The 27899-nt window shown below is 38.3% G+C and overlaps 4 protein-coding genes across 5 annotated transcripts; 1 reads left to right on the top strand and 3 right to left on the bottom strand.

Moving 5' to 3' along the window:
- Positions 1-144: 144 nt before the first annotated feature.
- Positions 145-4792, bottom strand: smagp (small cell adhesion glycoprotein). The gene is made up of 6 exons (XM_087833692.1): positions 4548-4792; positions 4148-4182; positions 3095-3154; positions 2889-2948; positions 1016-1063; positions 145-916 (listed from the first exon to the last, which is right to left on the bottom strand). Exons 2-6 carry the CDS (start codon positions 4152-4154, stop codon positions 744-746), a joined length of 348 nt encoding a protein of 115 aa, XP_087689818.1. The 5' UTR covers positions 4155-4182; positions 4548-4792; the 3' UTR covers positions 145-743.
- A 2586-nt stretch (positions 4793-7378) lies between these two features.
- Positions 7379-14887, bottom strand: bin2a (bridging integrator 2a). Its single transcript, XM_087834302.1, has 13 exons — positions 14648-14887; positions 10903-11010; positions 10714-10794; positions 10464-10518; positions 10282-10376; positions 10029-10124; positions 9756-9863; positions 9580-9665; positions 9368-9443; positions 9207-9289; positions 8264-8852; positions 8094-8169; positions 7379-7985 (listed from the first exon to the last, which is right to left on the bottom strand). The coding sequence occupies exons 2-12, from the start codon at positions 10984-10986 to the stop codon at positions 8116-8118; spliced, it is 1407 nt and encodes a 468-aa protein (XP_087690428.1). The 5' UTR covers positions 10987-11010; positions 14648-14887; the 3' UTR covers positions 7379-7985; positions 8094-8115.
- Positions 13455-16308, top strand: si:ch211-210c8.6 (uncharacterized). The gene is made up of 5 exons (XM_006794066.3): positions 13455-13701; positions 14917-15022; positions 15274-15380; positions 15603-15775; positions 15862-16308. The coding sequence occupies exons 1-5, from the start codon at positions 13545-13547 to the stop codon at positions 16138-16140; spliced, it is 822 nt and encodes a 273-aa protein (XP_006794129.1). The 5' UTR covers positions 13455-13544; the 3' UTR covers positions 16141-16308.
- Positions 16309-16857: 549 nt separating this feature from the next.
- On the bottom strand, positions 16858-27510 carry racgap1 (Rac GTPase activating protein 1). Of its 2 annotated transcripts, none has more exons than XM_087834301.1 (17): positions 27202-27510; positions 26793-26900; positions 26486-26688; positions 26225-26367; positions 25914-25983; positions 24789-24842; positions 24618-24695; positions 24310-24427; positions 23816-23958; positions 23083-23247; positions 22880-22975; positions 21463-21661; positions 21010-21115; positions 19606-19738; positions 18408-18543; positions 18194-18293; positions 16858-17945 (listed from the first exon to the last, which is right to left on the bottom strand). In XM_087834301.1, the coding sequence occupies exons 2-17, from the start codon at positions 26875-26877 to the stop codon at positions 17870-17872; spliced, it is 1905 nt and encodes a 634-aa protein (XP_087690427.1). In that variant the 5' UTR covers positions 26878-26900; positions 27202-27510; the 3' UTR covers positions 16858-17869. The 2 variants fall into 2 exon arrangements, with proteins under 2 accessions (XP_087690427.1, XP_087690426.1); XM_087834300.1 differs by having other exon boundaries at positions 27210-27509.
- Between the last annotated feature and the right edge of the window lie 389 nt (positions 27511-27899).

Here is a 27899-nt window from a genome sequence, read left to right as displayed (position 1 = left end):
TAATGTGCAGTGTGCTAGTGCATTGTCTGCAATGTCAGACTGGGGGCAGCAATGCATTAAAACATTCACACACTGTCACACGGTAATAACACTTGTCCAAAAACAAGTTTAATTGACTTCCACATTTATAATAAATAAGGAAGTAACCAGCAACCATTTCAGGTATACAAAACACAACCAAGAACAAGAAAAATTGTGTAGCTGTCCTGTTCTATTAAAAGATAACCACTTTCTTTGACCAGCTTATAATAAAAGAATTGCATAAAAAAAGTATTTCTTAAAAGCAAATGAATATGAAAGTAACAGCCCATAATAGCACCAGAAATCATCTTAAACATGGTTAGTTTGGGAAAAGTATGGTAACTAACTGAAATGGCAAATAAAGAGAAATTTAAATGAGGATGATAAATATTACATTCAAGGCACTCCTTTGATTTGACTTTTTTGCATTTACTGATCATGTAACTATTTTGTGCTTGGCTCTGCTAACCTGTGCACAACTTCAGCTTTCACCTCCTTCAGCCAATCAACATTCACCCTCACAGTGGTACTCTTTTCTTTGGTTTCACTTGCATTTTTAAAGAAAAATATCTTCAACAAGGCTTTTTTTTCTCTGCACAGTGTGCTGCCAGTAACGGGTTTCTCTCAAAACACACATGCAAGGAAATAGTTTTCCTTCTTATCACACTTCCACAGATCATTTTCTTAAGCTCAACTAACTCGCTGTAAGTCTTCCACCAGGTTTATATAAAGTATTCCTTCTTTTCGGGCGCAGGCTTGTTATTGTCCTCTTCATCAGGGTCCTCTCCTGGAGCCAGCTCCCCTGTCGTCCTGTAGTCCCCTCTGTTGTGGTACAGATACCGGCAGAGCACAAAGCTCAAAGCAGCTAGTGTCAGCAGAATGAGAATAACAACAACTGGGGGGGGGAAAGGCAGGTTTAGAAGACACTTTGAACTGCAGCAAAAAAAAAAAGAAGAAGAAGAAATAAATCTCAAGATAAAGTGCAAACAGTTACCTGCAATAACTGCAGAGTCTGAACTTGTGGGAGCAACTGTTGTTAACACTGAGGGAAAGAAAATAGAATATTTAAAAATAGTTTACCAAGTACTCTGAAAATCAAATGTACAATAGTAAATACCAAAATAAATACAATTCAACAAATTAATGCTACTAAAGGAATAAAAGTACAACAAAAATACACAAAACTTGAAAAAAAGGATAAACAAATGCTTAAAGAAGTGTTATAAAAAGCTGCCACACAAAGTCTACAAAAATGTATTTTCAGAAGTGATCTAAGAAGTCAAGAGACCCCTAAAGCACCGTCCAAAATAAAAAAAAAATAAGCAAGTATGTAATAAGTTACATCTGCTTTCATTTCTAAGGATTTACGAATCAGTACATGAAACACTATGTAGTCCTTACAAGATCTTTAAAAACAACCTGTGAAGAACAACACGTGACATGTTACACCGTGTCAGCATTTAGCATAAACTGAGCCAAAATGCAGAAGCAGTATGTGGAAGAACTAATTATATGCCATGCGTGATTCATCAGTTTGTGGAACAAACTTTGGCAACAATAAGCAATTATTTTTTGTTTCACTGTCATTATCTCACTTTTTGCACAGTGTTGCTTCAGTTCAGTGTTGGGGGTCTCTTAGGGTCCCACCATAGCGTTTCATTTGGGTCGAGGTCTGGACTTTGACTGGGCCACTGCAATACCTTGAATCTTTTCTCTTTCAGCTATTTCTTTTGTAGATTTCCTCCTGTGCTTAGGATTATTGTCCTGTCGCATGGCCCATTGTTGGCCAAACTTTAGCTGTCGGACAGATGGGCCCAGATCCTGTGGCTGTGTAACAAAACCAAATCATCACACCCTCCACCACCGTGCTTTACAGCTGGTATGAGGTGTTTGTGCTGATATACTGTGTTTAGTTTTCACCAAACATGGTGCTCTGCATTATGGTCAAACATACTCAGCGTGGTCTTGTCTATCTAGAAGGACACCATTTCAAAATGATATGGGGTTTGTTGAGAACTTTGCAAACCTAAGCTGTGCTGCCATGTTTGTTTAGAGAAAAAAGGCTTTCTCCTGGCAAAACTTTCAAAGAAGTCATACTTGTTCAGTCTTTTTCTAATAGTACTTTCATTAACTTTAAGGTGCTAACTGGGGCCTGTAGAATCTGGTTTGTTTTCTGTAGGTTCTCTAATCATTGCACAGTATGACAGTGAATTTGGTGGGATGTCAACTCCTGAGAAGATTGGCAGCTGTCCCCACACACTTACACACACACCTGAATGCTCCAGACAGCAAGCTACCAAAACATATGTATTTATATATGTGTCTAGACTTGCTGATGATCAGTTCATTGAGCTGCATTGTCTTCATCAATTTTGGAACAGCCAGTAAAGCCATATTGGAGGACCTGGCTAATACAGAGTAATATTCTATGCACTTTGGGACTACAATGTTAAAAAGGATCAGTAAAATCCTAAAACCAATTCTAAAGTATACAGAGAGCTCAGGAGATTTTTTTTTCCCCTTCGGTTTTGAGAGATTGGATTTTTATTTGAAAGAAGCAGAATTGGACAGCTATGTGTTGTTTAAAGGTTGGGAGGGATTCAAACTGCAATAATTTCACGCTGAAGACATCAAATTAGCAGACAAGGAACCTAGGGCACTTTCAAAATGATTTGTACTACTGAACAGTTCGATTCTTGATTTTGAAGTATTTAGTTGAAGAAAAAAGTCACACAACAAGAGCTAAGTAGACATGCATCACCAGGATATACTTCTACTTTGAGTAAATGTTGCCATTTGTAATGCTGTGAGTTAAAAAAGAGACAACCAGTAAAGGAAAACATAAAACAAAAAGCTTTCGAGCGTACCCTGAACGGTAGTGGATGCTGGTTGTGTGGGAAGTGATTCAACAAGTGCCACATCTGGGGCTGAAAAAAAATGGGGGAAGAAAAAAAATATAAACATTATTTATTAAAATAAGAAAAACTATAACTAAAGGTCACAATATCAGAACATTTGTTGGTTGTGTCTAAGCAAAGTAAAAACAATCGTAGTGAAAGACAAATGTACTTACACACTTTATTGCTTTTATATGTGGTGGTAAAGGCTGTTGTCAAATTTTCGCTATCTGTATCTGGAAGATAAAAAAAGCATGTTAAAAATGTCACAGCACTCTATCTTCAGCTCCCAGTCTGCTGAGAGTGGCTTGTGTAACACCGCAGCTGCTGGCTGAGGAGGGAATATTCACTGTTGAGACACAGTAATCTGATTATTATTAAGAGCTGGGACTGAAACAAACCTGTCCAACTCCTATGTTTCTGAATAGCTGTGATGCAATGGTATTAGTCAGAGCACGGAAAAGAGAAACACATTACTAGTAACTGTAATATAAAAACTCAGAGCTGCAATAATCACAGATTTAACAGAAACAGCAAAAATGCCATTGCTTTGGGCCTTTTTTTTTTTCATTTTCTGAGCTTTGCATTGCAGCAAATTTAAATTTTGTGGTTTAAGGATTACTGGCAGGACAAAACAAGACAAATAAAGATGTCATTTTGGGTTCTATGTTATTACAGACTTATAGGCAGCTTTAATCAATAAAGGTTTATAGCTTGTGAGAATGGTCAGTAATAAAAACATAAAACAGACATATATGGATTTTTATATCTTGTAAAAAAGAAAATACAAAGAAACTATTAAATGCAGCTTTACTATATAGTTATATATAATATAATATTTTCACATTTAAAGAAGACTTTTTAAATTCCCATTACACATGGTTTGTTTCATTCAACAAGTCAAAACTGAACACAAAGGATTTACAATATAGTGTAATATAAGACCAGGAAAAGGAAAGCAATCTTGTATTTATTTACTTAAATAATCCATTTACATAATAGCTGCCAACTAACTTTCACTGAAGTGATCGGTTAATCGACCAGAGTGGAAGCTCTACGATGGTTAAGTTGAAATGTTAGCCAACAAGAACTACTCGAGTAAAAGTAGATTGAAACTTTACTTCTCCAAAACGCAACAATATATCAAACTGTCAGATGACACCTGTAACAAAACAGGAAGAAAACAATAAAAGGCTATATAGTACAAAAAGGGAAAAAAGAGAGCTTACGATTCATGGTTGGTTATTGTTCTCACCGGTTATACCTGAAAGAAAAACACAAACTGTAAAAACAGACAACGAGCTCATGGTGATTTCCGCTCAGAGCTTTTCCAACATGTTGATGTGAATCTGTCACACATGTTTTCTCAAACCGCTCAACACCTCGTTCCTCGGCTTTGTTACCAACGCGTTTCGCAGCCCAGCTGTCTTTTTTTATCACAGTCAACCATCTGACTATTTTTTTAAGGAGCCCTCAACTGAAAATGTACTTGTTTGGTACAAATCCACCTGAAGCCCGGGGCAAAAACCGACGAGTGAGTAACACACACTTCCAGAAGAAGTTTTTACACTTCTCAAACTCGAGCTGATCAACCAGGCATTGTTCATCGCAGCTGTTGAGTGAGCTTACCTGTCTGGGCGCAGCGCAGCGGAGGAGCGCGTCACAAAACCGGACAAATTCACTGAGTTTCCCCCCCTCCTGGGAGAGCTTTTATGGTGGAGAAAACTAACGCCCACTGCCCTTTTTAAGTCTGGTAATCTAACCGGCGTGCGGCTCTGGTAAGGGGTCTGAATCTGCGTCTGTTGAATACAGTTAACTAGTTACAGTTTTCCTTCCAGCACTCGTGAGTCATAAAGCACACGCGCTCAGTTTCCGCCTCCCCTCCCTTTCCTCAATGTCAAAGATCGTCTCTCATCAAGATGTATCACTACCACCGCGAACCCCTTTAATAAGGGTAAACCGATGATAATGATGACTAATTACTATGGTTTAATAATAATTACTTATGCAATGGGTTACAAATGTCATTAGTTATGAATTATATACAGCATAGTTTTGTGTATGGTGTCGCAGATGACAAGATATTTGGTTTAGTGTACGCGTTGACTCGTGGTATTTGAACGTAAACCACAATCCTTTGCTAACCCAACCAAAGAGTAAGTGAAAACTGAGTAAATAGTGAGTAGGAAAGGACACAAACCAGCTCTCCAGGTTTACGTGTTTGATTTGCAGCTTCAGTCGCCTCCCCACCTGCCTACTTCACACTCCTTGCAAACAAGATTTATGGGCATTAGTTTCAACTCAATAGCTAGCCACGCCTGTAATGTTTATGGCTGCATTATGGTATGTATTAATCAGTTACAAAGACTTTATAAATGACACACTATGACATTATCAAGTGTTTTAACTTTGCAGACAGTGTTCTAGTACATAGCCAACAATCAGAAAATAACTAATAGTTGAAATAAATTTACCTATTTAATTATTACAATGGTATTATAAACTATTAGCTGTTGAAATACATTTGGGTCATTATTATTATTATTATTAGTAGTAGTAGTAGTAGTAGTAGTAGTATTTAACATTGTTTTAATTCTTAAAGAATGCTAGAACATACATCGTGTTAAGTGAAGTAAAAAACAAAATAAAAAATTCTTATGACAACATGTATTCTAAAAATATTTTACTAATCCTGAACATAATTTTACTTGTGACAAAGATGGCCTTGGTTAGCTGGCCCTAGTGTAGAAATCTATGTAATACAGAATCCTAGTTATGTCTGGGGTTCTTTATTACATAGGTGTAGGTGTATCTCCTTAAAAGCAATTTTATTTTACATTATGCATAAATATGGGGGACTGAGTCATGACAGATTATTTAAATATGTGACAAAGTTCACATTGTTTGCACATACAGCAGGAACAATCTTAAGCCGAAATAGCCAGATTGAAAACCTCTGTAGATGTAGTTGCGCTTGGTAAGCGTTCTTACACGTAAGCATTCATTTGTCATGTGTAACGGTCACCAGTAAAATCCAGTAAGTAAGTTAGCAGCTGTCTAACTGAAAACAAAACTGTCGTTCCACATCAAGAAGTGAGACATACACTGGGCTCAGATGACCACGAGAAATTTCAGGAAGCTGTCCCTTCATGTTGTTTCGTTATAATAAAAGAAACATAAGCTAAAACGTGTGTATATATAATCAAACCTTTCCAATACTGTCTAATCAATTATGTTATTTCACAGATAATTTGTCATGACAGTCAAATCATTAAGCAAGCAATTTGTATACATCTGATGAGCAGAGATGGGCAGTAACGCGTTACTTGTAATGCGTTACTGTAATCTGATTACTTTTTTCAAGTAACGAGTAAAGTAAGGGATTACTATTGCAAAAACGGTAATTAGATTACCGTTACTTTCCCGTAGGAACGCTGCGTTACTGCGTTACTAAAACCGTGATTTTCTTGCGAGAATGTCTCATGACAGTGACGTAAGCGAGTGCGACGTGTGTGACAACAGCTGTGTGCAGATCAACAATGGATCATATATCGAGTGCGGTATGTATGAGCGTGCAGCGTTTAAAGCGTGGAAGTACTGACCTTATTTTGAGTTTGATTCCGTAAAAAGTGACAAAAACATTAGTGTCCGTTGTGCGTGGGAAGAAAACTTCTTTTTACAGCGAAAAAACCCCTAAACTTCCAAGCAAGCACCGAGTAGCTACGACGTAATGGGAAACTCACAGAGAAACTGCCGTATCCTTCCACTGACCGCTGCACACCTGCACCAGGATAACCCTCCGCCTACCCTACTCCTGCTTTACAGGTGAAAATAGAGCAAAAGGACCGCTAGTCTTTGACTTTATTTATTTTCTGCTGTGTTTTACTTGCATCTGAAAGAGTGAGTGTAAACACACACATATATATATATATATATATATATATATATATATATATATGATGTGCTGGAATGTGCAGAAAATAGGTTTAAATGTTAAACTAATTCCTTCCAGTCAGAGAATGGTGCATATAATTAAAATTTTGCTTCATGCATAAAGTTAAAAGATTAAAACTAACAAAACAAGTTTTAAAAAGAGACTTTTCCATTCGATTACATTTTGTATGATGGATTATGTAGAAAAAGTAGAATTGGGCTGAAAGATCTATCACTTTATCGCCTATTCAGGTTGTAAATCATGTTTTTAAAAAGTAACTAAGTAACTAAGTAACTAAGTAATTAATTACTTTTGAAAATAAGTAATCAGTAAAGTAACGGGATTACTTTTTTGGGGAAGTAATCAGTAATTAATTACTGATTACTTTTTTCAAGTAACTTGACCAACACTGCTGATGAGTACTGAAGTCCAGGCTGAGTGAGCGCTCACCATTTTCCACCCCATCATCTTAAACATCTACTAACAGAGAGACAAAATGGTGACATTACCCAGTTTTTATTGCCGTTTACACAATGTTCTTATATCCTGTGCACATATACATCGAATAACCCAAAAAGCTTTAGTATAAACAAAATTTGAACTATGATTATTTTTCAGAATTACAAAGTTTGTCCTCACACTGCAAGCATAATTAATAAAATCTAATCAAAAACAAATAAAAAGAAATAATAAAACAGACTAAAAGGCTAGAATGATTAAAACGCCTCCTTGTTGGTTCCAAAATAAGAGTGGAGTGGCATTCTCTTCACATTTACACAGAGACAGAAACATATCATATCTGTGTAGATTAACCATTCTGTGGTCAGTATCTTTTTAGCAGTGTAAACCTATGTAGAGCTTCTGTCTTTGCTAGCATTAGTTGTATAAATCCCTCATTTTAAAATGTATTTGCTTTAATAATGCAGTGAGTGAGTTTATGAAAATATAGCTTTTCCCAAAGACACCAATATATATGTAAAGTTGATTTCCTTAAAAGATAAATAAGAAAACTAACAGCAACAGTTTGTCAGTCGTGAAATCGCAGTTGAACTTGTCAGTTGCAACTGTCGCCCTGTCTTTTTTTTCCTTTCTTCTGCAGCTGTTGACTTCAGTCAGTTCGGCGCTGTTTGGTTCTGGCGTTCAAAGGTTGATGATAAAGTGAGTCAAATGAAGAAACGCAGACAAAGAAAGAAGAGAAATAATAATATGGCATCTTGTAGAACAAAATGAAACGCACAAACCTTTTGTTTTATTATGAAAACTTTAAACCATTGTGTTTTTTGAGTTCGAGGATATCTCTTTCTCTGCAGGGACATCCTACATAGCACACCCAAAAAAAAAGAGAGCTATGACACAATATGCATAACAAAAAGGACAGCTGCACCACATGTGTGCTACTCGAGTGACAAACCTTCTGAGGAATGCTCAGATCCTTGGCGTCAGAATTCAAGCCAGAAGCGTCACCATTCTCCAGTCTGTTCAGTTTTGGAGTTTCGAGGGTTACCGGGCTGTCGTCCGTCTCTTCAATGTGCAGTGGGCCATTGTCTGCTGCAGACAGCTGGAGCTCCAAGCTATCTGATTCATAGGAGTTATTTTGTTCAGAGCTGCTTGCACTTGGTAGATCTTTTTTTCCATCTCCTTTATTTTCCGATTCTATGGGCGGCTTAGGCTCTTCTTCTTTCACAGCCTTTTCTCCTTCAACTTGATTGTTGTTGTCTCCCGACTTCAGCTCACTTCCTGATGCACTCTCTACAGCATCTTCCTGTGCAGAAGGGCTGTGGACCTCACTTTGGTACGACCCTACATCCAGTTCCCTGGACTCGACTAAAGACCCTCTAAGCATGCTGCCTTCTCTGGACAAGGTGCTGTGTTGAGGTTTTTCCGGGGATCTGAAACTAAACCGCTGGCTCGTTCTAGGACTGAAGCTCCTGTGAACCTCAGAAAAGCTGGCCTTCCAAGCCTTTGGAGAGATCAGACTTCGTCTTTTCAGTGAGCCATACCTGGAATATATAGTGAGAGAGAGGGAGTGAGATAGAGAAAGATCAAATTATAGAGATAAGAATTCAGTTCAGTACTGTGGAGTATTGCCAGAATATGGTGGACCAATTCACAAATGAATAAAGCTTTATAACAACAGTGCATTTAGCCATAAAGCACAATTAAATGCTTTCTGAATCTGCAAAAGTAATAATTAAAAGAAAATGCTGCTTGTATTATTACTCTAGGGGAAGACACGGATGTGACTATGGCGGGTAATTTCCACATTTTTCTGAAACTGTAATGAGAAATTAAAAATGTTTTTCATTTGGAAATTGCCTTCAAGCTCTAAAGTTAAGAATTAAAAAAACTCTCACCGGGACAATCCCTTTACAGCAAATGCTTTGTCTGGATGCTGAGCCTGCAGCTCCTTTATCACATTTTGTAGATCTTGATTGAGCTAAAATAGAAGATGGATGGTTAAAACCAAAAACTCAGAACAATCAATATTGGGTCACACATAAGAGAGCAAACATACCGTACTCGTTTCCTTGTAGAAGATGTCACGTAAATTTGACACAGCTGAGAAGACAGCTACGTAGCATCCAATACGACTAAAGGAGACAAACATTGACAAGTAACGTGTTTTAAAAAAGATAAATTGTTGCAAATTCAGTTAATATTTGAATAATATCCAATACTGAATAATCTTCATATTCATTCTGATAGAATAAATATGTACTGTCAGACCTGTCAAAGAGAACTGGGAGCTCCTCTTTCAGATCGTTATTGATCCCCTCATAGATAACTTTGGCAGTATTCATCTCTTCTTTTGCCTGCAGAATGAAAAAGCAAGTCAATTTCAATGCATGTGTTATAACAAATTAGGGTTGATTACAAAGAGATATTGATGTTATTCTAATTACCTTGCTTATCTTGACATCATCCCTCTTTTTCGCAGTCTGCAGTGCCTCTAGCTGGTGAAGGGAGGAGTCGTAGTCAACCAGCTTTCTTCCCCTCTTGGCAATTTTGTCCTACAGTTTTTACAATGGAGCAAAACAGAGTCATACATATTGTCTATGTATATGTAAGTGAATTATAGTACATGTTTGTCTTAACTTAGTTTTGTGCATTTGCTCTCAGGCTCTTTGTCTGTCTCCATATTGACTTATGTTTGCTTGCATACTTGTTTGCCTTACCCTGACATCAGGGAATTGGCTCACGTAGGACTCCATGGTGCGCACGGCCTGGTCTAATAGCTTCACCTCGTAGTCATTCCACAGGAGGTCCTCCCCCTGCATCACAAGTACAGCATAAATATTGCATTAATTATGCATAACAAGGGGGAAAATATGGGGTCTTATTTCCCTGGTGTTGCATGCATTTCGCTGTTTTTGCACTTGTGGAATTAAAATGTGCTGCAATAGGTCTTTTTTTTTTAGTACCACTGACCTCAACAATGGCTCCTAAATCTTCCTCTCCAGCCCAGTCAGACTCATAAACATCAAACAGAGACTGGGAAAGGCGTCTTGAAGCTTCACGCATGTCTGTATAAAGCAGAATCGACTATTTGAGACCTGCAGAGGGCACAAATCCACAGTTCTACAGCATCTTCAAACAAAGACTATTGTCACCTCTAACTGCATTAACGTAGACCCTCAAGTCCTTGTATATTCGGTTCCCATCAGTCTGCAAATAAAGCATAAGTATACACATGATTATCTTGCTTACCTTTATTAACTTTTATGATGTTTGATTCACTGCTTTTACTCAACAACCATGTGTTTGCATATACTGCAAAATGTGTTAAGACAGATATGAGAAACTTTCTGCTCAAAGTCTTTTTCAACTCCCATAATAAAAACAATGCTGGGGGATGATTACCTGCTGGTCACTAAAGTTTTGGAGACAATATTCAAAAAGGTCATCTCTGGTCTCCATTGACTTTCCCAGCCTTTGCATTACCTGCAGATAAAGCACAGAAAAAAGCTAAATCTCAAAGAAACAGCAATTAAATGGCAATAAATTTGTCTTTCTTGCCATAGGGGAAACAAGAACTTGCAGACTATGTACCTTTTCTTTGCCTCTGCTCAGCTGTCTTTGGACTTTTTTAGCAAAGTCACCAGAATTGCCTCTCGGACTTGTCTTGTCTGCCATATTTTGTCTTGTCTGTGTTTATTCCTAAGAGGAAAAAGAGAAAAATAAATATCACAATACTGTCCTGCAACATCACAATTACTTGGTGTACTTCTGCAGAATGTCTGGTTCAAATATATTTTGCCTTTGTTACATTACATTGTTACCTTTGTGGCTGTTATATCACAGTATTAATTTCAATTTGTTGCACCTTCCATACAAATTAAATGCAATTCAAGTGATTACAAGTGATGGAAACACACAAGATGAAAATCACAGGTTGGAAAATTAATGCACACCAATGTAGTATTAATATAAGAGAATAAAATAGGTAAAATCAGGTTTAAAATGTGCATAACTACAGTTAATAGAACGATACAGGATACATTTAATTCCTAGCCGTATTTGTAGGCAACACACACTGATGACACTTGCATTAGTAAAAAGAAACCAACAGACTAAATGTGGAACAAAGACACAATGTTTTATATTGTGTGGGACAATTAGTTAAACATTCATGCATTGTCTTCTTTTTTTTATTATCACAAAACAGCTGAAGTACTGTTATTTGGCACTTGACTTCACTGTAGAAAGGTAGACCCAAGAATATTGTGGGAGTTTCTGAAAATGTAGGAGGCAGAGTTACCTCTAAAGGGATGGCACAGGTTGGCAATGACACCCTGTAAAGTGTGATTGCCCCACACCCACCAAACCCATTGGACGAGAAAAGCCTTGATGGCGGGTTTTAGATTCTGCGAGTTTACCTCTCTGGAGAAACTACACTACAATGCACCAAACATTTTTGGTGGACATGAATTACTACTGTGTCTGGAACAAAGAATAACCTCACAACACTGCTGAGTGAAAACACTGATAGAGAGAGGTTTGGATTGTAACTAAGCGCATTTACTCGAGTACTTTAAGTACAGTTTTTCAATATTACTTCCTTTTTATGGCCTTATGTGCAAGTCTGATGTGCCTCTGCAATTTTTTGTTTTAACAGATCATTGACCATGTGCCTTTTTATTAGAATTTGAATAACTACAAATGCAAATATTTTTTAAATCTGTCAAAAATTATAATTTAAATGTCACTTGTATTAAAGAACTTTCACATAATAATAGTCTAACCATTAAAGAAGCATTAAAAAGGATTTTAGTAAATACCAATACTGTTAGTTTACATCAAGTAGATGCAAGTAAATTACTGTGACATTAACCTTACATTGGGTGGTAGAATAAATTTGTTAAGCACTATAAATCAACCTAAAACTAAATTGCAGGACCCTTGCTGCATTGGCAGGAGCCACATATAAATAAAGCTATTGTATATAAGTGTGGCTGCAGGGTGTGGTTCTGGTTTTGGCTCAGCTGTGGCGGGAGAGGTGAAGCAGGAAGTTCAAGGTTCACTGCAGAGGAGAGGCTGACTGGGACAGCTGTTGCACATGGACTAATAAGTCTTTTCTACTTATGCAGCAGCATGCTGGCACCAACGCAGGATGGAAGCACAGACAATAGCTGGAAACCAACTGAGAAATCTAACCCTGAGTACACATGGCAGTGCAGGCTTGTCACAATGTGCACGACTGGAAAAAAAAAAACCCACAGTGCTAAAGTGTGAACAGTTTTTGCAAATAAACAATAGTGGCCAATACAAAGCTGAGTCTGTGTGTCAGCAGACAGAGCAACAAGTCATTAAAATAATCTCCAGCAGCAGCATTTAAGTCACATACACATTAATGTATCACGGTTTCCAAGATATAATGTTTAACTTCTTTGTGACAGTAAATACCAATAACAGCTCAAGCTGATTTAATGTTGGTGAAAATTGTGTCAAGGTCACAAGCAACGTGAAAATGAGTAAAAACTTTTAAAATGTCTTCAAACTTCACAACAATAGACTAGGCCTTGGTGATATGAGTACCTAGGGTTAGTATTTTACCTTGACCTTCATTGTTAGCACTTAAGGTCAAAGTTGACCTTGAAAAATAATTTCAAGGAAATGTATTGAATATGAAAGGGCATGGAGAGAATAAAATGCACTTCGCATTTTTCCAGTCTGACACCCTGCTTCGTCACAAGTTGACATCATCGTATTGTAAAACTCAATGTTTTAGTGTTTAGTGTTGCCCTTCGGGGGAAGTTGTGCTCTCTGAGGACTCTTGACTTTTCTGGGCCTTTTGAAAAAATCCTGGAAACGCCCCTGATTCCACTGGGGGATTATAGAAGGCCTCAAGTGACAAAATGAATTAAATAAATGCATTTAATTCATACTAACTGCGTCAGAAATAACTAACTAACTTGTGAAATGATTTAAATAAATTAAATTGATATCTAATTAACATTGTATCTAACTAATTTATTATGTCAAATGTAATTAATTATTTATTAATGCATTGGCTTAACTCGTTTGGCACTCCGAGTCTTCCATATAGGGCAGCAGCTTACTTGCTTACATCACCTCTTAGAACGACAATACCCAGAAATCCCTGCGGCAACCCACTTCCAGCAGTGTGATATTGGTGAACTTTCGCCTACACGGAGTGTTTTTATTACTTTTGACGTAGGAGGAGTGGTCTTATGACAGAGTCGCAGATTCCCTTGCTACTCGCCGAGCTGCAGGACATGATCATGGGGAGCATTCTGGCCAAATGTGCCATCACCGACCTGGGCATCCAGTGGGCTGGCTGGGCTCTGGCTGCGGCTTTCAAAACCGAGAAGTTTTATGACTTGGCAGGTAATCTGAAAAACCGTTTCCTAAACAGTAATTTGCGACCCTGTACTGACTGCTTTTGCAGCTTTGCTTGTCTGTCAGTGAACTGCAACTAAAAAGTGCTCGAACTCGACTCGACTGAAAGCGAAATACATCTAGAGGGGGAACAGTCGATATATCTGATCCGTGTAGACTGATTTAATTTGTAAAAGCGTGTTTTGCACTTAAAAAAAGACTGATCATTACAAAACCTGCATTATCTAAAACAGCTTTGTTGTGAAACAGCGCGGAAGGAGCTCCTCCTCCGGCTTAACAGGCGCATGTGTCAGCAGGGGCGTGCACAGCTATCCTGGGTTGAATCAAAAAGGGCGCTTTTTAAGGGCCCCCATTAAACAATTTATAATTAGTTTTAATCATGCAGTGGTTAAAAGAGAGAGAGACAGAGAGAAAGCTTAACAGTATTTCATATGGCTGTAGGGAGATATTAGTGTCATATTTATCATTTTTGCATTTCGTTACTGCACGCCACAGCTGACAGAATTACCCAATGAGTCAGTAAGCCAGTTTACAGCAAATTTCACTGCACTTATTCTGATAATTGAATAGATTTTACTTTGTACTTCTACATATAGTTACCTAATTTTAGGGGGGGGGGGGGGGGGGGGGGTCATCATTTTTTCATTTGAAAGAAAACTGAATGTCATTGGGTTTTGTGCAGGTTAATACAGCATCATGTAGCCCATATTATTATCAATACCACACATTACAAACTTTCTAACTGAGAAAATAACTAAGATGTACAGATTATTAAAAAATAAATGTTAGTTGCAGCCTGGTGTGACTTTGAATCTGCCTGTGATATCTATTAAAAAAACGTACGCTCACAATCAATAAGGAAGTATAGAAATGAACATAGTCTGCCTAAAGTTAGTTCTCAAACATTTGTCAGATATAGACTGACGTTGCTTACCTGCCCACGCCAGTGACGGAATTAGAAAAAAGAAATCCCAGATTAATCACCTTGACACTTCTCTTTTACTCGTCTTCTTCTGGTTTTCCAACTCCGCGCTGTTCTCCTGTGTATTTGTACCCTTGAACTTTGGAACCAATTGCCTGCAGTATCCTGAGTAAAAGATTTATCTGACACACCTTAGTCTGCAACAAGTACAGCCACCAGCCGTGCCCACTTTCAAACCACCCTCACTCTACAACTCTGTCTCTCTTTTTCTAAATTTTCAGGCTCTGGCACATTTATACTACTTGCACACCTGAGTCGTATCTGGGGAGGGGCCAGTCATACCCGGCAGAAGGTGCAGACAGGGTTGGTAACAGCATGGGGACTCAGGTAAGGCAGTCAGTATTGATGCCAAGTGCCAAACACCTCTTGACCGCTCTGCTACGCTAGAATACTAAACAGAGATATGAGCAGGTTATGTTTTTTTTTTTTTTATCAGAGTTTTGTGTAATTTTAGTCCTAGAGGGTCATTGGTAAGGTCAGAGGAACTAATGCATGTGAGACTTTAAAGCCAGGTAACTCAAGTTAATGAATAATGGCCTGGTTAATGTGAAAAGACTTTAAGTATGTTTTTTCTGCAGGCTGGGGACATTCCTCTTCATGCGGATCTTAAAGGACGGTCATGATCGCAGGTTTAACAATGTTAGAGACAGCCCTGGGACATTCTTTGTGTATTGGACTGTTCAAGGTACTTGGAAGTAATGTAAACACCTCTTTCTTGTTACCAGAGTCCTTGACCAACTGCACCCAAGTGAAGGGAGACTTTGCACAAATAAATCACTGTCTAGTTTCTGGCTCTTTATATGTATTTATTCTAGGCAAGAGCTGTAGGTTACAGTTATATTTATTTTATGGAAGTATTAAGGTTATGCTGTTTGAAAATCATACATTTTTTCCTCCATTCTTTCAGCTGTGTGGGTATTTATGACCCTCCTGCCCACCCTCATGCTGAACAGTGAGAAGCAAAATGTGCCTCTGGGAACGAGGGACTACATTGGCTGGACCATTTGGGGCCTTGGCTTTGCTACAGAAGCTATTGCTGACCAGCAGAAGTGGGTTTTCAAGCGTGACCCAGATAATGCTGTAAGTGAGGATAACCCTAAACTGTATTAATGTCTCACTCACCGAGTGTTGTAACTGTAGTGTCCAATTTACTTTCTCACCTCCAGGGGAAGTTCATCCAGAGTGGACTCTGGGCTTACAGTAGACATCCTAACTACTTTGGAGAAATCCTGCAGTGGTCAGGTCTCTGGCTCTCAGCCTCCTCAGCGATGCAGGGTTCCCAGTATCTCAGTGTGGTCTCCCCTCTATTCGTCTGGTTCCTGCTACGTTACGTCAGCGGTATCCCCATCTTAGAAAAGCAGGCCATGAAGAAGTGGGGATCTGACCCTGCCTTCCAGAACTATGTGAAAAATACCCCCCTTCTGTGGCCACTCCCTAAATTTTGATGTCACTTTTATGTTTGAACACTGAACAAGAGTTACCTCTCACAAAGAAGCTACGCACGTTCAAATCACTGAAAATGAGTGAGGTTTTTTGTAATTTACTTTTGGTGTCTGCAATTTTTAAATGTAAATTTTTCACATACACCATCTACATAAAAGTCATGTTAAATATTTTGTTGGGGCTTTGATCAATATCTGAATATATACATTTTTGTTGAGCATAAAGTCACCTCTGTTTTTACATTCAATGTTTCTACTTTGAGTGCTGGTAATAATTTTGAGTTATTCAGGCGTTATTGGCATTAAGAGTGAAACATGTTAATGGGCATCAAAGTGGAAATACCATCAGTCATCAGAGGAGGTGGTATCAGTTACAGGAGTTAGAATTTTTCTTGAGGTTTCCCGATGTTTCTCTTAAGACTTAAAATCCAAATATGGAGTCCTCACATCAGCAATATTATTGGTTGCAACAATACAAAATCAAAAAAATAATTGGCTCTTAGTACACCTAATCATCTTAACGATGGGAGCACAAGCCTCTCCACTGGATTTCGGCAATATGAATCTCCTACTCAACCAGCTTTAGCCTTCCTTTCAGGATGATCCCACATAATGATATTAAAGTAGACTAAATGGGATTGCACCCTTCTTTACTGATTACTTTTCAAAATGTAAAGAAGCTACACAAAACATTCACAGAAAGGACAGGAGACATTTTTGTAAATGTATTTTATATGAAATTCAGATAGTGGATTTTTGTTCAAACTGCGTGATTATAGTTTATCAAATAATGCCCCAGTAATTGGACAGGCTAATAGCCCACTGTAATTGCCTTTTGTGCAGGACTGCTTTTAAGCAACCTCCCACAGTACAAATATTACACAGATCAATAAACACCAAAGGGTCTGGTGCAGCAGAGGCTACAGCCTGCAGCGCAAACCAGTGACCAAAGCTCCTGGTAAAAGCTTTGTTGCCTTTCAATGACAATGAGATCATTGACATTTACTAAAACGATCCACACCTAGTGAAGCTTGCAGACGATGACCAAGTAGATCTGGTTGAAAAGTCTTCATTGAGTTCTTATTACTACAGTTTGTTATTAAGCAAGAAGGAAAGGGTATGCACACTTCTAAATTATATTCACTAAACAAAATACTGTGGGATGAAGACAATCTAAATAAAAACAAATGAAATACAAACATCAGCCACACAATCAACTCTAACCTAGAATAAAATACCAAAAAATAATAATAATAAAAAAAAAATAAGTTTCTCAACTTCTGAGTGACACATGAGCTGAAAAACTATTAAAGGGAAACAATTACATTTAGAAGCAGGTCACAATAAAACTGTTCATATACAGTACATATTTTCATCTATGAGCACACTTATCTAAGAGTGAATAGACAGTGCATTTTCGTGTGTTGTCATCTGAAATGAGAATGCCACTCTGGACATTTATTAGGAGCAACAGTCCTAAAGACACATGTGTGCACAGACAGAAAAAACTAGTTGTTTTAAAAATAAAAAATAAAAAAAAAATCCCATTTTACAAATGTTAAAAACAAACAAAAGAAAACAATAAAAACTAACATTCAGAAACAGAATTTTTAAGAATGCAGAGGAAGACTACATTGGAGGTGTTTATAGACGCAATTAAATGTTATTCATAAAACAAACTAGTCGCTGTTATTGCAGTAAGAATAAAGGATTAAATGCAGCTGCTTTGATATTATTTGAGGAGCGGAGAAGAAAAGAACTTTCCTTGGCGAGAAAATCCCACTGCTGATTTGCTCTTTGACCCAAATCTGCAACAAACAGCATACATTAAAAAAAACATGATGGAATTATTAATTAGGAGCTATAGTCAATAAAACAGAGCTGATGAATGATAATGAGATATTACACAGTAGATTAAGTTATATGATAGTCAGAAGAAGTCAGCATTTATGTAAATTAGGAGAGAAAACACTTTGTAGCTTTATCTTCTCAATTAATCATGAGATCATTGATTATAATGCCAGCAGGGCTGGGAGGACTGTGCTCATGTGATTACCTGGGTGTCAGAGAGGACTTCATGCGCTGAGACAGAGAGCTGGAGGAGGGGGTTTTATTGAGCTGGTACTCCGGAGTGGTCAGAGGTCCCAGTATGCTCACTGAAATATCACAAACAGTTAACATTTACAATCTCAGCCTCCCATGAAATGTCAGGCTGTTGAAACGACTGCGCCCACACTCATACGGCAACAACAAAGAAAGTTTTAACGAACCTCCAGCTCTCTCAGGGGTGGCGTAGCAGTTTGCATTTTCAATGATCAAATGCGCCAAGTTCGGCTGCTCGTTTTCTGCTGCCATCACAAACTGGGCCCAGAAATCCACCGGCAGAGCCAACAGACGCGCCACAACCTGAACAGAAAGGGATTAGTAAAAAATGGAAAAAGATCAGGGTTATTTCAGAGTATTGCCTAATCCACTTCCGCCCGTGCTACGCTAGTTAGGCTTGCCTTAAGCAAGATCGAGGGGAGTTACTAAAAAAAGAAAAAAGAAAAATAGAAAAAAAATAATGGTGTTATGCTCTTCTTCTGTGCAATATTACACTGTAAGGAGATTTTGTGTGGCCTCCAGCTGTTGTGTGTGCTCATACTCCTAGATTAAGCCATTCCACATAATTTATATTAAATATGTTGCCAGACACTGTCATCCTGATAAATAGCAAAATGAATCAGAATTAGATTTTTTTTAAAAACCAAACAAACAAAAAAACAAAAAACAACAAAACACTTTAATATGTTATAAATGTTAAAAATTAAGTAAATGTTTAAGAAATGGCAGCTTTTGCTGCAAATTCTAGTGAAAGTATAATGCATTTATAATCTGTGAGATTTAAGACATCTTAAAAATTATTTATGCATTCTTTTCCAGCACTAACTATTAAACAATCTTTACATTGTGGAGGTACACCTCTATATAATAACAGCTCACAGGGATTCACAGGAAAACTGCGTGTCATTGAGATAAATTTGTGCTTTCACCAACTTGGTATTTCACATTAAAAGTATTCAACCAGCAAATGTGGAAGGAGACTGTAACCACAACAAGTGTAATGAAGGGAACAGCTGCAAGAAGTCTGGCTACCCCTGGGCAAATTACATGTTTTGTTGATGCCTGCAGCGAACACATTAAAATGAGCCAACTGTGTTTGCCACAGACTTGGTTTATTATGGTCACTTTTGTCAGAGAATCAGTTATAAATAATCCAAGAGTAATCGAAAAAGATGAAGAGCTGTTCTCAGCATTTCAGATTGCTTCAGTTTAAGGCAAAGGAAACTGTGCAACTGTAAAGTGTGTGCAACTACACCTTAAAGAGAGGCATCCGTTGCTCTTCTTTAGTTTATTTTTGCAGCAGGTGCTCAACAAGTGCACACTAGGACAGGTATGCAAGAGCTGTGTCTCATCTTCCAAGCTTACCTTAGGCTGTCGTTTGGTATCCTGTAGGATTGTCATAGGGTCAGGATTGGGAACTGCATGTCCCACAATTGTTGGACCAAAAACTCGGGACAGGTTACTGATGTCCATCTTGGTGTCCAAACTGTCAGCAACTCTGAAAGAATTGATTAGATTGACCACCTGATGTATAATCAACGAAATATGAAATATATATGAAAATAACTCCCGAGAGATTACACTGATATTTTAAAGAAGGCCTATAATGCCCTTGTCCAGCTCCAAAATGTTAATTTGGTGCCTGCAGAAAGTGATTTTGCATCATTCACCACTTAAAATAATCATTTATCATATACAGTCCTTGGAGCAGCCCCTCTCTGCCTTTAAGCCTTTTGACTTAGTTTAGAAAACTCAAACAGCGCTTTTGGCTCACAGGTACAACAGTACATGTGCTGATTTCTCATTTTAAAAATGAGCATCCACCATGTTTTTGAATAAATATAATAAAAAGTAAAAACAAAAGCATCCTTTAAAAAAAGTTCATTTTAAGTTTAACAGCAGAAATAAATATATAGTAAAAAGTTCAGGTTGTTTATGCAATTCTCTCGACCCAATTACAATTAGAGAATGCATATCGATATTCTATAAAGGTGAGGTACAAAGAGACTAGAGTTAAAATATATCTACCAAAGCACAAATACAGTCGCTTGAAAAAGAAATTTACCACAGGACTCTGAAAGCCTGTGAAATACTAAGTATACTCCATAATTCAATATCTTGTAGAACCACTTTTAGCAGCAATAACTTAGAAGTAATAACTTTTTATCAGGCTCTCACAACGTTGTGGAGGAATTCTGGCCAACTTCTTACGGTGCTGCTTCAGTTCATTGAGGTTTGTGGGGCATTCATTTATCTGCAGCGCTCAACGTCATGCCACACCATTTCATTTCGGTTCAAATCTGGACTTTGACTGGCCCATTGCAACACCTTGATTCTTCTTTTTCAGCCATTTAGTTTTATAGTTCTTGTTGTATTAATCAGTTTGGCCCAAGCTTTAGCTGTGGGGCAGCATGCATAACATTTGACTCTGGAATAACTTTGGTATAAAGAGGAGTTTATGCTCCACTCCATGCTGGCAAGGTGCCCAAAACAAGTCTAAATCATCAGACTTCCCCCACAGTGTTTCATGATGTATTTGTGCTGACATAATTTGTGCTGTTTGGGTTTCACCAAATGTGATGCTGTGCATTATGGCCAAAAACTTTGGTTTCATCTGCCATAAAGACAGCTGATGTTAAGATGCAACTTGCAAACCAAAACTGCGCTGCTATGTTGTTTTTAGAGAGAATAAACTTTCTTTTCTTTTCTTTTTTTTTTTTTACATGATGTATATATGACTTATGTGGTGAGAGAAGAGTAGGTGCAAACCTCTGAAGGTGAAGGATTACGAAAGCCAGCGTGTCTCTGTTGGGCTGTGGCAGGTCACCAATGGTTTGGTACATCAGAGCTATGCTGTTGTCGTCATCTGAAATCTCTGTGGGAAAACAAGAAAAACACATTTTTTCAGTACAGACCAAGAAATAGGGTGTTGTGACTTCTGGATTTATTAGCGGCTAGAAGGAAAATGCATCTGACTACAGTAGAAAACAAACACTAAAAAGGCTAACAGACTTAGAGATCAATCTTTTGCTTTTGTTCCAGGCAAATTCCCACCAGAGGTTTCCATCACTCATCAAAACAAATCACAAATGTAAAGCAAAACCACTTATGAAACCTGTATTTAATCATGTGTTGGATAAATTGCTTAACTTTCAACACTGCAGTTAGTTCAAGTAGACATTGCTTTGTGCCAAAACCCTAGACTAGTAAACACACGCTTACCAGCTGCGTCCATGAAGGAACGGTTGAGGCGGAAGGTGAGAAGAGGCTCCTTGAGGTTCCTCAAAAAGTCCTTGAGGAGGCCAGTGACGGCATGGATATCATCCACCTTACTGAGCACGGGAACAGTTTTGCTACGGAGAAACTTTTCCTTCAGCTCCTTCACAGTGCGCTCAGCACCAGAAAGACGGTACAGTCCAGCCTGAGTAAGGGGAAAAACGTTTTTTATCTGAATTATACTGATATTGTTTCTAGGGGAAATTACTGTAGCTGTTATCTGTAATGTACTGTTTGATAGGAAGGGGCACCTCTGCAGCAAGGTACTAAAATCCAGAAACAAGAGGTCTTGATTAATAAGGCCCCATCTTATCTTAGACACCTCATAGTACCATAAAAGCCCAACAGAGCACTTCACTCTTATACTGTAGGCTGTTATGGTTCGTAGGGCTGGGAGGAAAAGCCTTCCAGGCCCCTCTTCTATGGAAAAGCTCCCAGTCTGAATTAGGCTTAATTTTTTTTTTTGATAGAGCTGATAGTTTGGGCTGGATCAGGTGACTGAACTCTCCCTTAGTTATCCTGTCTTCCCCCATCACTCCCAACTGGTCGTGTCAGATGGCTGCCCCTCCCAATCCATGATTCTGCCTGAGGTTTCTTCCTGTTAAAAGGGAGTTTTTCATCCCACTGTTGCCAAGTGCTTATTTATAAGGCAATGTCCAATTGTTGGGGATTTCTCTCTATTATTGTAGGGTCTTTATCTTTCAATATAGAGTGTCTTAACTCTGTTATTGCTGTGATTTAGTACTATGCGAATAAAAAAAATCCAATATCCAAAAGACAGCATCCCCAGGACATTTGCTAGCTCTGATTTCCTTAATTTTCTGCCTTCCTCTTTCACCCTTTCATAGAAATGGTTCAACTAAATATTTACTGATAAATAGCAAAGAATAGCACATGAAATCACACAGAGTATCAGCAGATCTGTCAGTCAGTCAGACTTAAGCTCCATTTGCACATTAACTTTAGCAAAATTTCTGCAAATAAGAGAGTTTGATGAGTCCACAACTCATCTTGTTAAGATAAAGGATATCTAATAAGAACAGAAAAGGCAAGAAACTCGGGTAGGGAAAACGCAACAATTTTCACATGAAATTGATAGTTATGCACAAAAAAGGCAAGTAAGACAAGTGCTAAATAAACAACCCAGAAAGAAGAGATGGCAGCAAAGTCAAACAGCAATCAGCAGATCTGGAGCCTTTCCATAGCCCAATTACAAACTTAAGCTCCCAGTAACAGATTGTAAAATCTTAGTTACAGCTCTGTCTCAGCTTAAGGGAAAGACATTAAAAATAACTACTGGGGCTTGAGGCTTTACTGTTCTTCACATTTCTGCATAATATTAGGACAGTGAAACAGCACTCACTTCATGCAGTCCCCTTTGCTCGATTTCACTGATACAGTGGACCACAATGGGAGGGATCATGGGTGATGTGTCTGGGACGTAGTCTGCGAGAACACCCTGAAAAAAACAAAAACAAAGACAGGATATGGGTTAAGCAGCCAGAACTGTGATTAAATTTCAGTGGATCCACCTGCACATGAAAAGTACAATTTTTTATTACAAACCTCCCCAATTTTGACTGGTGTGCCACCTAGGTTGGGGATGCATGGTAGAGGGCAGCGCTCACGACACTCGGGGTGCGAGACCACCCTGCAGTCCCTGCACTTCAGTGAAATCTTGCCAAACTTGATCCTCTTTCCGCAGGGCACACAGGATTCAGGCTTAATGACCTATAAAGACATTCCACAGGAGACTGAAGTTATCTACCATATATATGCAGCTAAAGAAGCGGAGACACTTTGTTTAATGGCCTGCATAAATAGCGATACAAATGAGCAAACAACATTGTCAATATGGATGCCAACATTTTTTTTGAAGCGCAGGGCTGGGTAATTTATTTCCCATGGGGCCGCAAGAGAAACTGGGACTATTGTTTTGGGGGGTACCAATCTGAAGTTGAACTCAATTCTGTTCAATATTAATTTTATCTTTTCATAAGCATGTTAGTGCAGGTCCCCACAATAGCCCCAGTCTCTCATGTGGCCCCTTGGGGAAATTAATTGTGCACCCTTGCTATAGAGACACTAAATTAAGTCAATAAAAAAATAAATAATTTAACACATTCAATTCTTAAAATGTATAAGTAAATATCCCTTTTACTTTTTCAGCCATTGCTGTATAATGGCAAAACATATTTAATTTGGAGATAAAGAGAACCCTCCTTTAATCTGAAAGGAAAATGTGCTTTTCTAGTCACATTCAGTCAGTGTTGTTCTTTCGCATTAATGTCATTCTTACAGTTTTGGAGACAAACTCATGAAGGCGGACGCCTCCATTGCTTTGTGGAGTACTAGGCGCAGCTTTCATCTCTAGCTCAGGGTTGGCAGGCTGCTTGAAGACATCCTCAGACTTGACAGATTCAGAGTCCCATTCCATGGCAGCTGAACAGGAGAGATAGAAAATAAATACCTGCTTGTAAAATAGCACAAACCTTCATCGTGCAGTTCTGAATCACTCCTACTGCATAATGAAGGGTTTTTTTCCAACACATCCAACATTGTTTTTCCATTAAATTATGTGCTATTACTTTTGCTGAAACCCAAAAGAGCCCCATGTTGTTATCTTGTTAGCCGAGTAGATGATTTTACTTACTGAAGAACAAAGTTAGCTGGATGAAACTAAGCACAATCATTTGAGCAGGCTGGAATATAACTCCAGCATAGATAAGCCACATATAAAAGCAGCGTCCACAGATATTTTAGCTATATACTACCTCATAACAGACATCTTACCAGTCTTTCTCCTGCTGCGGGTCCAGTATGGAACGGTCTCAATGGTAGAAACTGCCTCAACAGATCCTCCATTTGCAGGAACAGTCACTGTGGTCTTTGTCACAATGGCCTCATTTCCCTGTCACAATACATAAGAACAGTCAGAATAACCAAATACAGCCAAACTACATCAGGGCACAGCAATGAGCTGCAAGACTTGGCTGCAATCTGCCATCAGCATTTGGTTGCCAAAGCTAACAAAAACGATGAATGATTAAGATCATGTATGATATATGAAAGCAATATCCAGAGCTAAATAAATAACCTACCATCTCTGAAGTTTTTCCTGTTGATCGAGACCTTTTGGAGGTAACTGGAGGACCATCAACATGATTTCTCGAGGAGCGCTAAAATCAAAACGGAACTTTAACACTCTCGTTTCCATTACATATAAAACAATGTCATCACTTCTCAAATTTGAAAGAGCAGAAGTAACACACCCTTTTTTCTCGTTTCTTGAGTCGCACTGTCCTCACAGTGGAGGAATCCCAATCCTGTCAAGATCGAGCATGTCATTAACAGATTTCAATTATTTTCATTGATACCGACAGGGACAACATCCACAACAATCTGGTATCTACAATGTATTAGTGTATGCAAATTCTCAGGAAACACTTCACCTTATATTTCAAAGTTAAATGGGAGAAGGAAGCAAATATAACACTAACAAATGAGGATTGCTAAAATATATGTGAAATAAATGTCAGCACCTCCAGTTGTAGCCTGTGGAGAGAATTTTCATGGATTTGACAATGTAATTATAAATTGGCTGACCACTATCATATATTTTGGAAATGCCCAGCAGTCCAATCTTACTGCTCAGATATAGTATCATAAATTAAAGACACTAAATTTGAGAATGTGGCTGGCCTTGTAAAAGAAATGTATGAAATGGAAAAGGAATGAAAAGGGTTTGTAGAGATACCTTTCAGAAGTATTGATTAAAATGGCTGTTATATATGAACAGCAGTTTTACATGAGGAGAAGATGGACTGATAATTATATAATAACTATATCATATTAGACAATTCTTCCTGTGGTAACCATAGTTTTGAACATTGTGCACTCTTCATAATCAACTTTTTCATGCGTGAACATTTGGCTTCATCTGGGGTCTGGAAGGACTTGATGGACTAGTCTGGACTTCCATTCATTTTCTTTTGTTGATTTTCCACAGTTGTGTGGGTAGACCCCTGGGATTAATTCAAAAAACAATCGCTATCATGTACTTAACTAGCTACTGTGTGCTTCATGTATTACCCCAGGTGATTTGTTTTGATCTGCTCTGTCTTGTGAAATCTGTTTGCTTCTTTGAAATGCAATGATAAAAATAACGTTCAAAAAACAATAAAATAGCACAGTAAAGCAGTAATACAATAAAGCACACAGTAACTGTGTGCTTTATTGTATTACCTACCCCTGGTGACCAGTTTTATTTTGCTCTGTTATGTTTGCTCCTTTGAAACAAAGTGATAAAAATAAAGTAAAAAAAAAAAAAAGCTTTCAAAAATTAAAGGTTTTTTTTCATACATTCAAGTTCTAACTTGTAAAAGAGAAATACTTACAAGAGAGTCATCCGTTTTGTCATAGCTGATATCTGACAAGATGGAGCCTGATTCATCTATCGTCATCAGTCTATCAAGAGTAACAGAAAATATGCATCAGATCAGCTAATGCTGTTCTTGTACTCACATTTGTCCCACCTAACTTAATGGGTGATTCAAAACTCTAAGTAGTAATGCAATAAAAAGGCTGAAATGTTTAGATGTACCCATGTGTAAGAGAAAGTACCTTAAAATCAAACAATCAGTGATCAGAAATAAGAGCTTTACATTAAACAGCTTGAATTTAACATAAAACATCTTGAGTTACTTACCTCCGGCTGGTATTAAGGTTGGTTGTTGCCTGACAGTTTGTGTTCAGGAAAGCCAGAGCTGAGCGCTGTTCTGCACTCAACTGGATGCTGTTACTGGATCCCTCACAGGTCAAGAGGTCCCGGATCAACTGAATTTGACGGTCCTGTATCATAGAAATCCAAGCACGACACAAAAATGAGTCAATTGAAATCACACTGTAGCCTAAATTGACACCAACAACAAAGAAGGGTTGGCAATGAGGGTCCAGTCATCCTTCCTACCAGTGTCTCACAGTCTGTCTCAGCCTTTTGTCTGCGCCGTATCTCCACGTCTACCTGGTTGCGGGCATGCTTCAGTTTGACCTCCAAGGCTCCCCTCTCAGTCTCCGTTTTTCTCAGCATCTCTTTGCATGACCCCAGTTCATGCTCAGTCTTTAGCCATTTGCGACGGCAGTCATCAAAGTTTTGGGCCATCTGAATAAAGTCTAGGGGGAAATGGGAGCATTAGTATAGTCTATAGGGGCCTGAAGTGCCTGTGTGAATTAATAGAAGGTAAAGACAACAGAACCTGTAGCCATGATATACTCACTGGGTTCAATGTTCTCACTGAGAAGGTCAACTTGCGTCCTCATCCTTTCATATAAGCCCTGGAGGTTCAGCACCGCAGTCTCCATGGTGTCTTACAATTTAAGGCCCTCTGAGAAGAAATACATTTTAAAGTTCAACCACACAGAATACCGTGGATTATCTAGATTTTCTAGCTGCCTTTCAGTTTTGCAAGTATTTTAACCAAAACAGATAACTTGCTGTATTGGTATGCTCACGCAAATATGTGTTTGCCCTTATGTTGGACACGCTGGCTTATTTTGCTTTTCTTCTGACGGAAAGACGAAACTCTCTATTAACCGCACACTGCCTAAACAACATGGCGATTACGATGGGTCTAAGTTTAGGTGGTGTATCTCCTCCATTTGCAAAATTCAGAAAGCAACAGTTGCCTACATACCTGGAGAGGCGTTGTACAAAAAAGCCTTTCGGTGATATTTAGCCACCACACTGCTCTTTTTCCGTTTCCTTTTTTTAGCTGTTAGCTTTTCGAACCTTTGTCCGCATCCTTCGGCAGCTACAGCCACACTGAGCGGGTTGCATTTCAAATTTCACCGCTACCCAATGAGAGATGAAGACGGCTCGGGTGTGAACGCAAAAAATCGATGCAACTTCCGTGTTTGTATTTTCAAAGTAAAACCCCAGTAACGGCCAGTCGCTCACAGGTAAGCGAGTAGATTTGCGTCAGAATGGGTAGAACTGTTTATAGATCCAGTGTTAACCCTAATGATAATACATTTAATATTTAGCAAACAAATAAGCAAACAAATTTAGAACAAAGAAGAAATGAGAATAAAAAGTAATACTTCCGGTCATATCTTTCAAAAATAGAGACCCGTGTTTTTTTCCCAAGAGCACGTAAGTGGAAAAATAACGACTTCCGAGTTTGGACTGTTAATGCCGTTATGCTGCGGCTGTCAAAACACAGACACTCTATAAAACATATACTGCTCATGCTAGCAAGTAATATGGCCAGAATCTGCAGGGCCACGGATACACCAAAAACTAAAATTCCCATCCTTAACCTGTTTGTGTCCAACATAGGTCATAATTCAATTCAAGTTTTGTTTTGTTTTTAATATAGCACCAG

This window comes from Neolamprologus brichardi, chromosome 20 (genome assembly GCF_056152115.1).
Source record: "Neolamprologus brichardi isolate AB-2024 chromosome 20, ASM5615211v1, whole genome shotgun sequence".
Lineage (NCBI taxonomy): Eukaryota > Metazoa > Chordata > Actinopteri > Cichliformes > Cichlidae > Neolamprologus > Neolamprologus brichardi.
The sequence above is the reverse complement of the archived record's forward strand: the minus strand, read 5'-3'. Positions and strand labels throughout refer to the sequence as shown.

Excerpts from the sequence above, each read along its gene's own strand:
- racgap1 (XM_087834301.1), bottom strand. The coding sequence starts at position 26,877 with ATGGAGACTGCGGTGCTGAACCTCCAGGGCTTATATGAAAGGATGAGG. Across the intron at positions 18,544-19,605 it reads ATACCAAACGACAGCCTAAG|GTTGTGGCGCGTCTGTTGGC; the intron begins GTAAGCTTGGAA and ends CTTTCTGTTCAG. Across the intron at positions 18,294-18,407 it reads CACCCCTGAGAGAGCTGGAG|TGAGCATACTGGGACCTCTG; the intron begins GTTCGTTAAAAC and ends GTGATATTTCAG.
- si:ch211-210c8.6 (XM_006794066.3), top strand. The coding sequence starts at position 13,545 with ATGACAGAGTCGCAGATTCCCTTGCTACTCGCCGAGCTGCAGGACATG. Across the intron at positions 15,381-15,602 it reads TGTGTATTGGACTGTTCAAG|CTGTGTGGGTATTTATGACC; the intron begins GTACTTGGAAGT and ends CCATTCTTTCAG. Across the intron at positions 15,776-15,861 it reads AGCGTGACCCAGATAATGCT|GGGAAGTTCATCCAGAGTGG; the intron begins GTAAGTGAGGAT and ends TCTCACCTCCAG.
- bin2a (XM_087834302.1), bottom strand. The coding sequence starts at position 10,986 with ATGGCAGACAAGACAAGTCCGAGAGGCAATTCTGGTGACTTTGCTAAA. Across the intron at positions 10,795-10,902 it reads TGAGCAGAGGCAAAGAAAAG|GTAATGCAAAGGCTGGGAAA; the intron begins GTACATAGTCTG and ends CTTTATCTGCAG. Across the intron at positions 8,853-9,206 it reads GCTGTAAAGGGATTGTCCCG|GTATGGCTCACTGAAAAGAC; the intron begins GTGAGAGTTTTT and ends TATATATTCCAG.
- smagp (XM_087833692.1), bottom strand. Across the intron at positions 2,949-3,094 it reads ATATAAAAGCAATAAAGTGT|CCCCAGATGTGGCACTTGTT; the intron begins GTAAGTACATTT and ends ATTTTTTTTCAG. Across the intron at positions 1,064-2,888 it reads AGCATCCACTACCGTTCAGG|TGTTAACAACAGTTGCTCCC; the intron begins GTACGCTCGAAA and ends TCTTTCCCTCAG.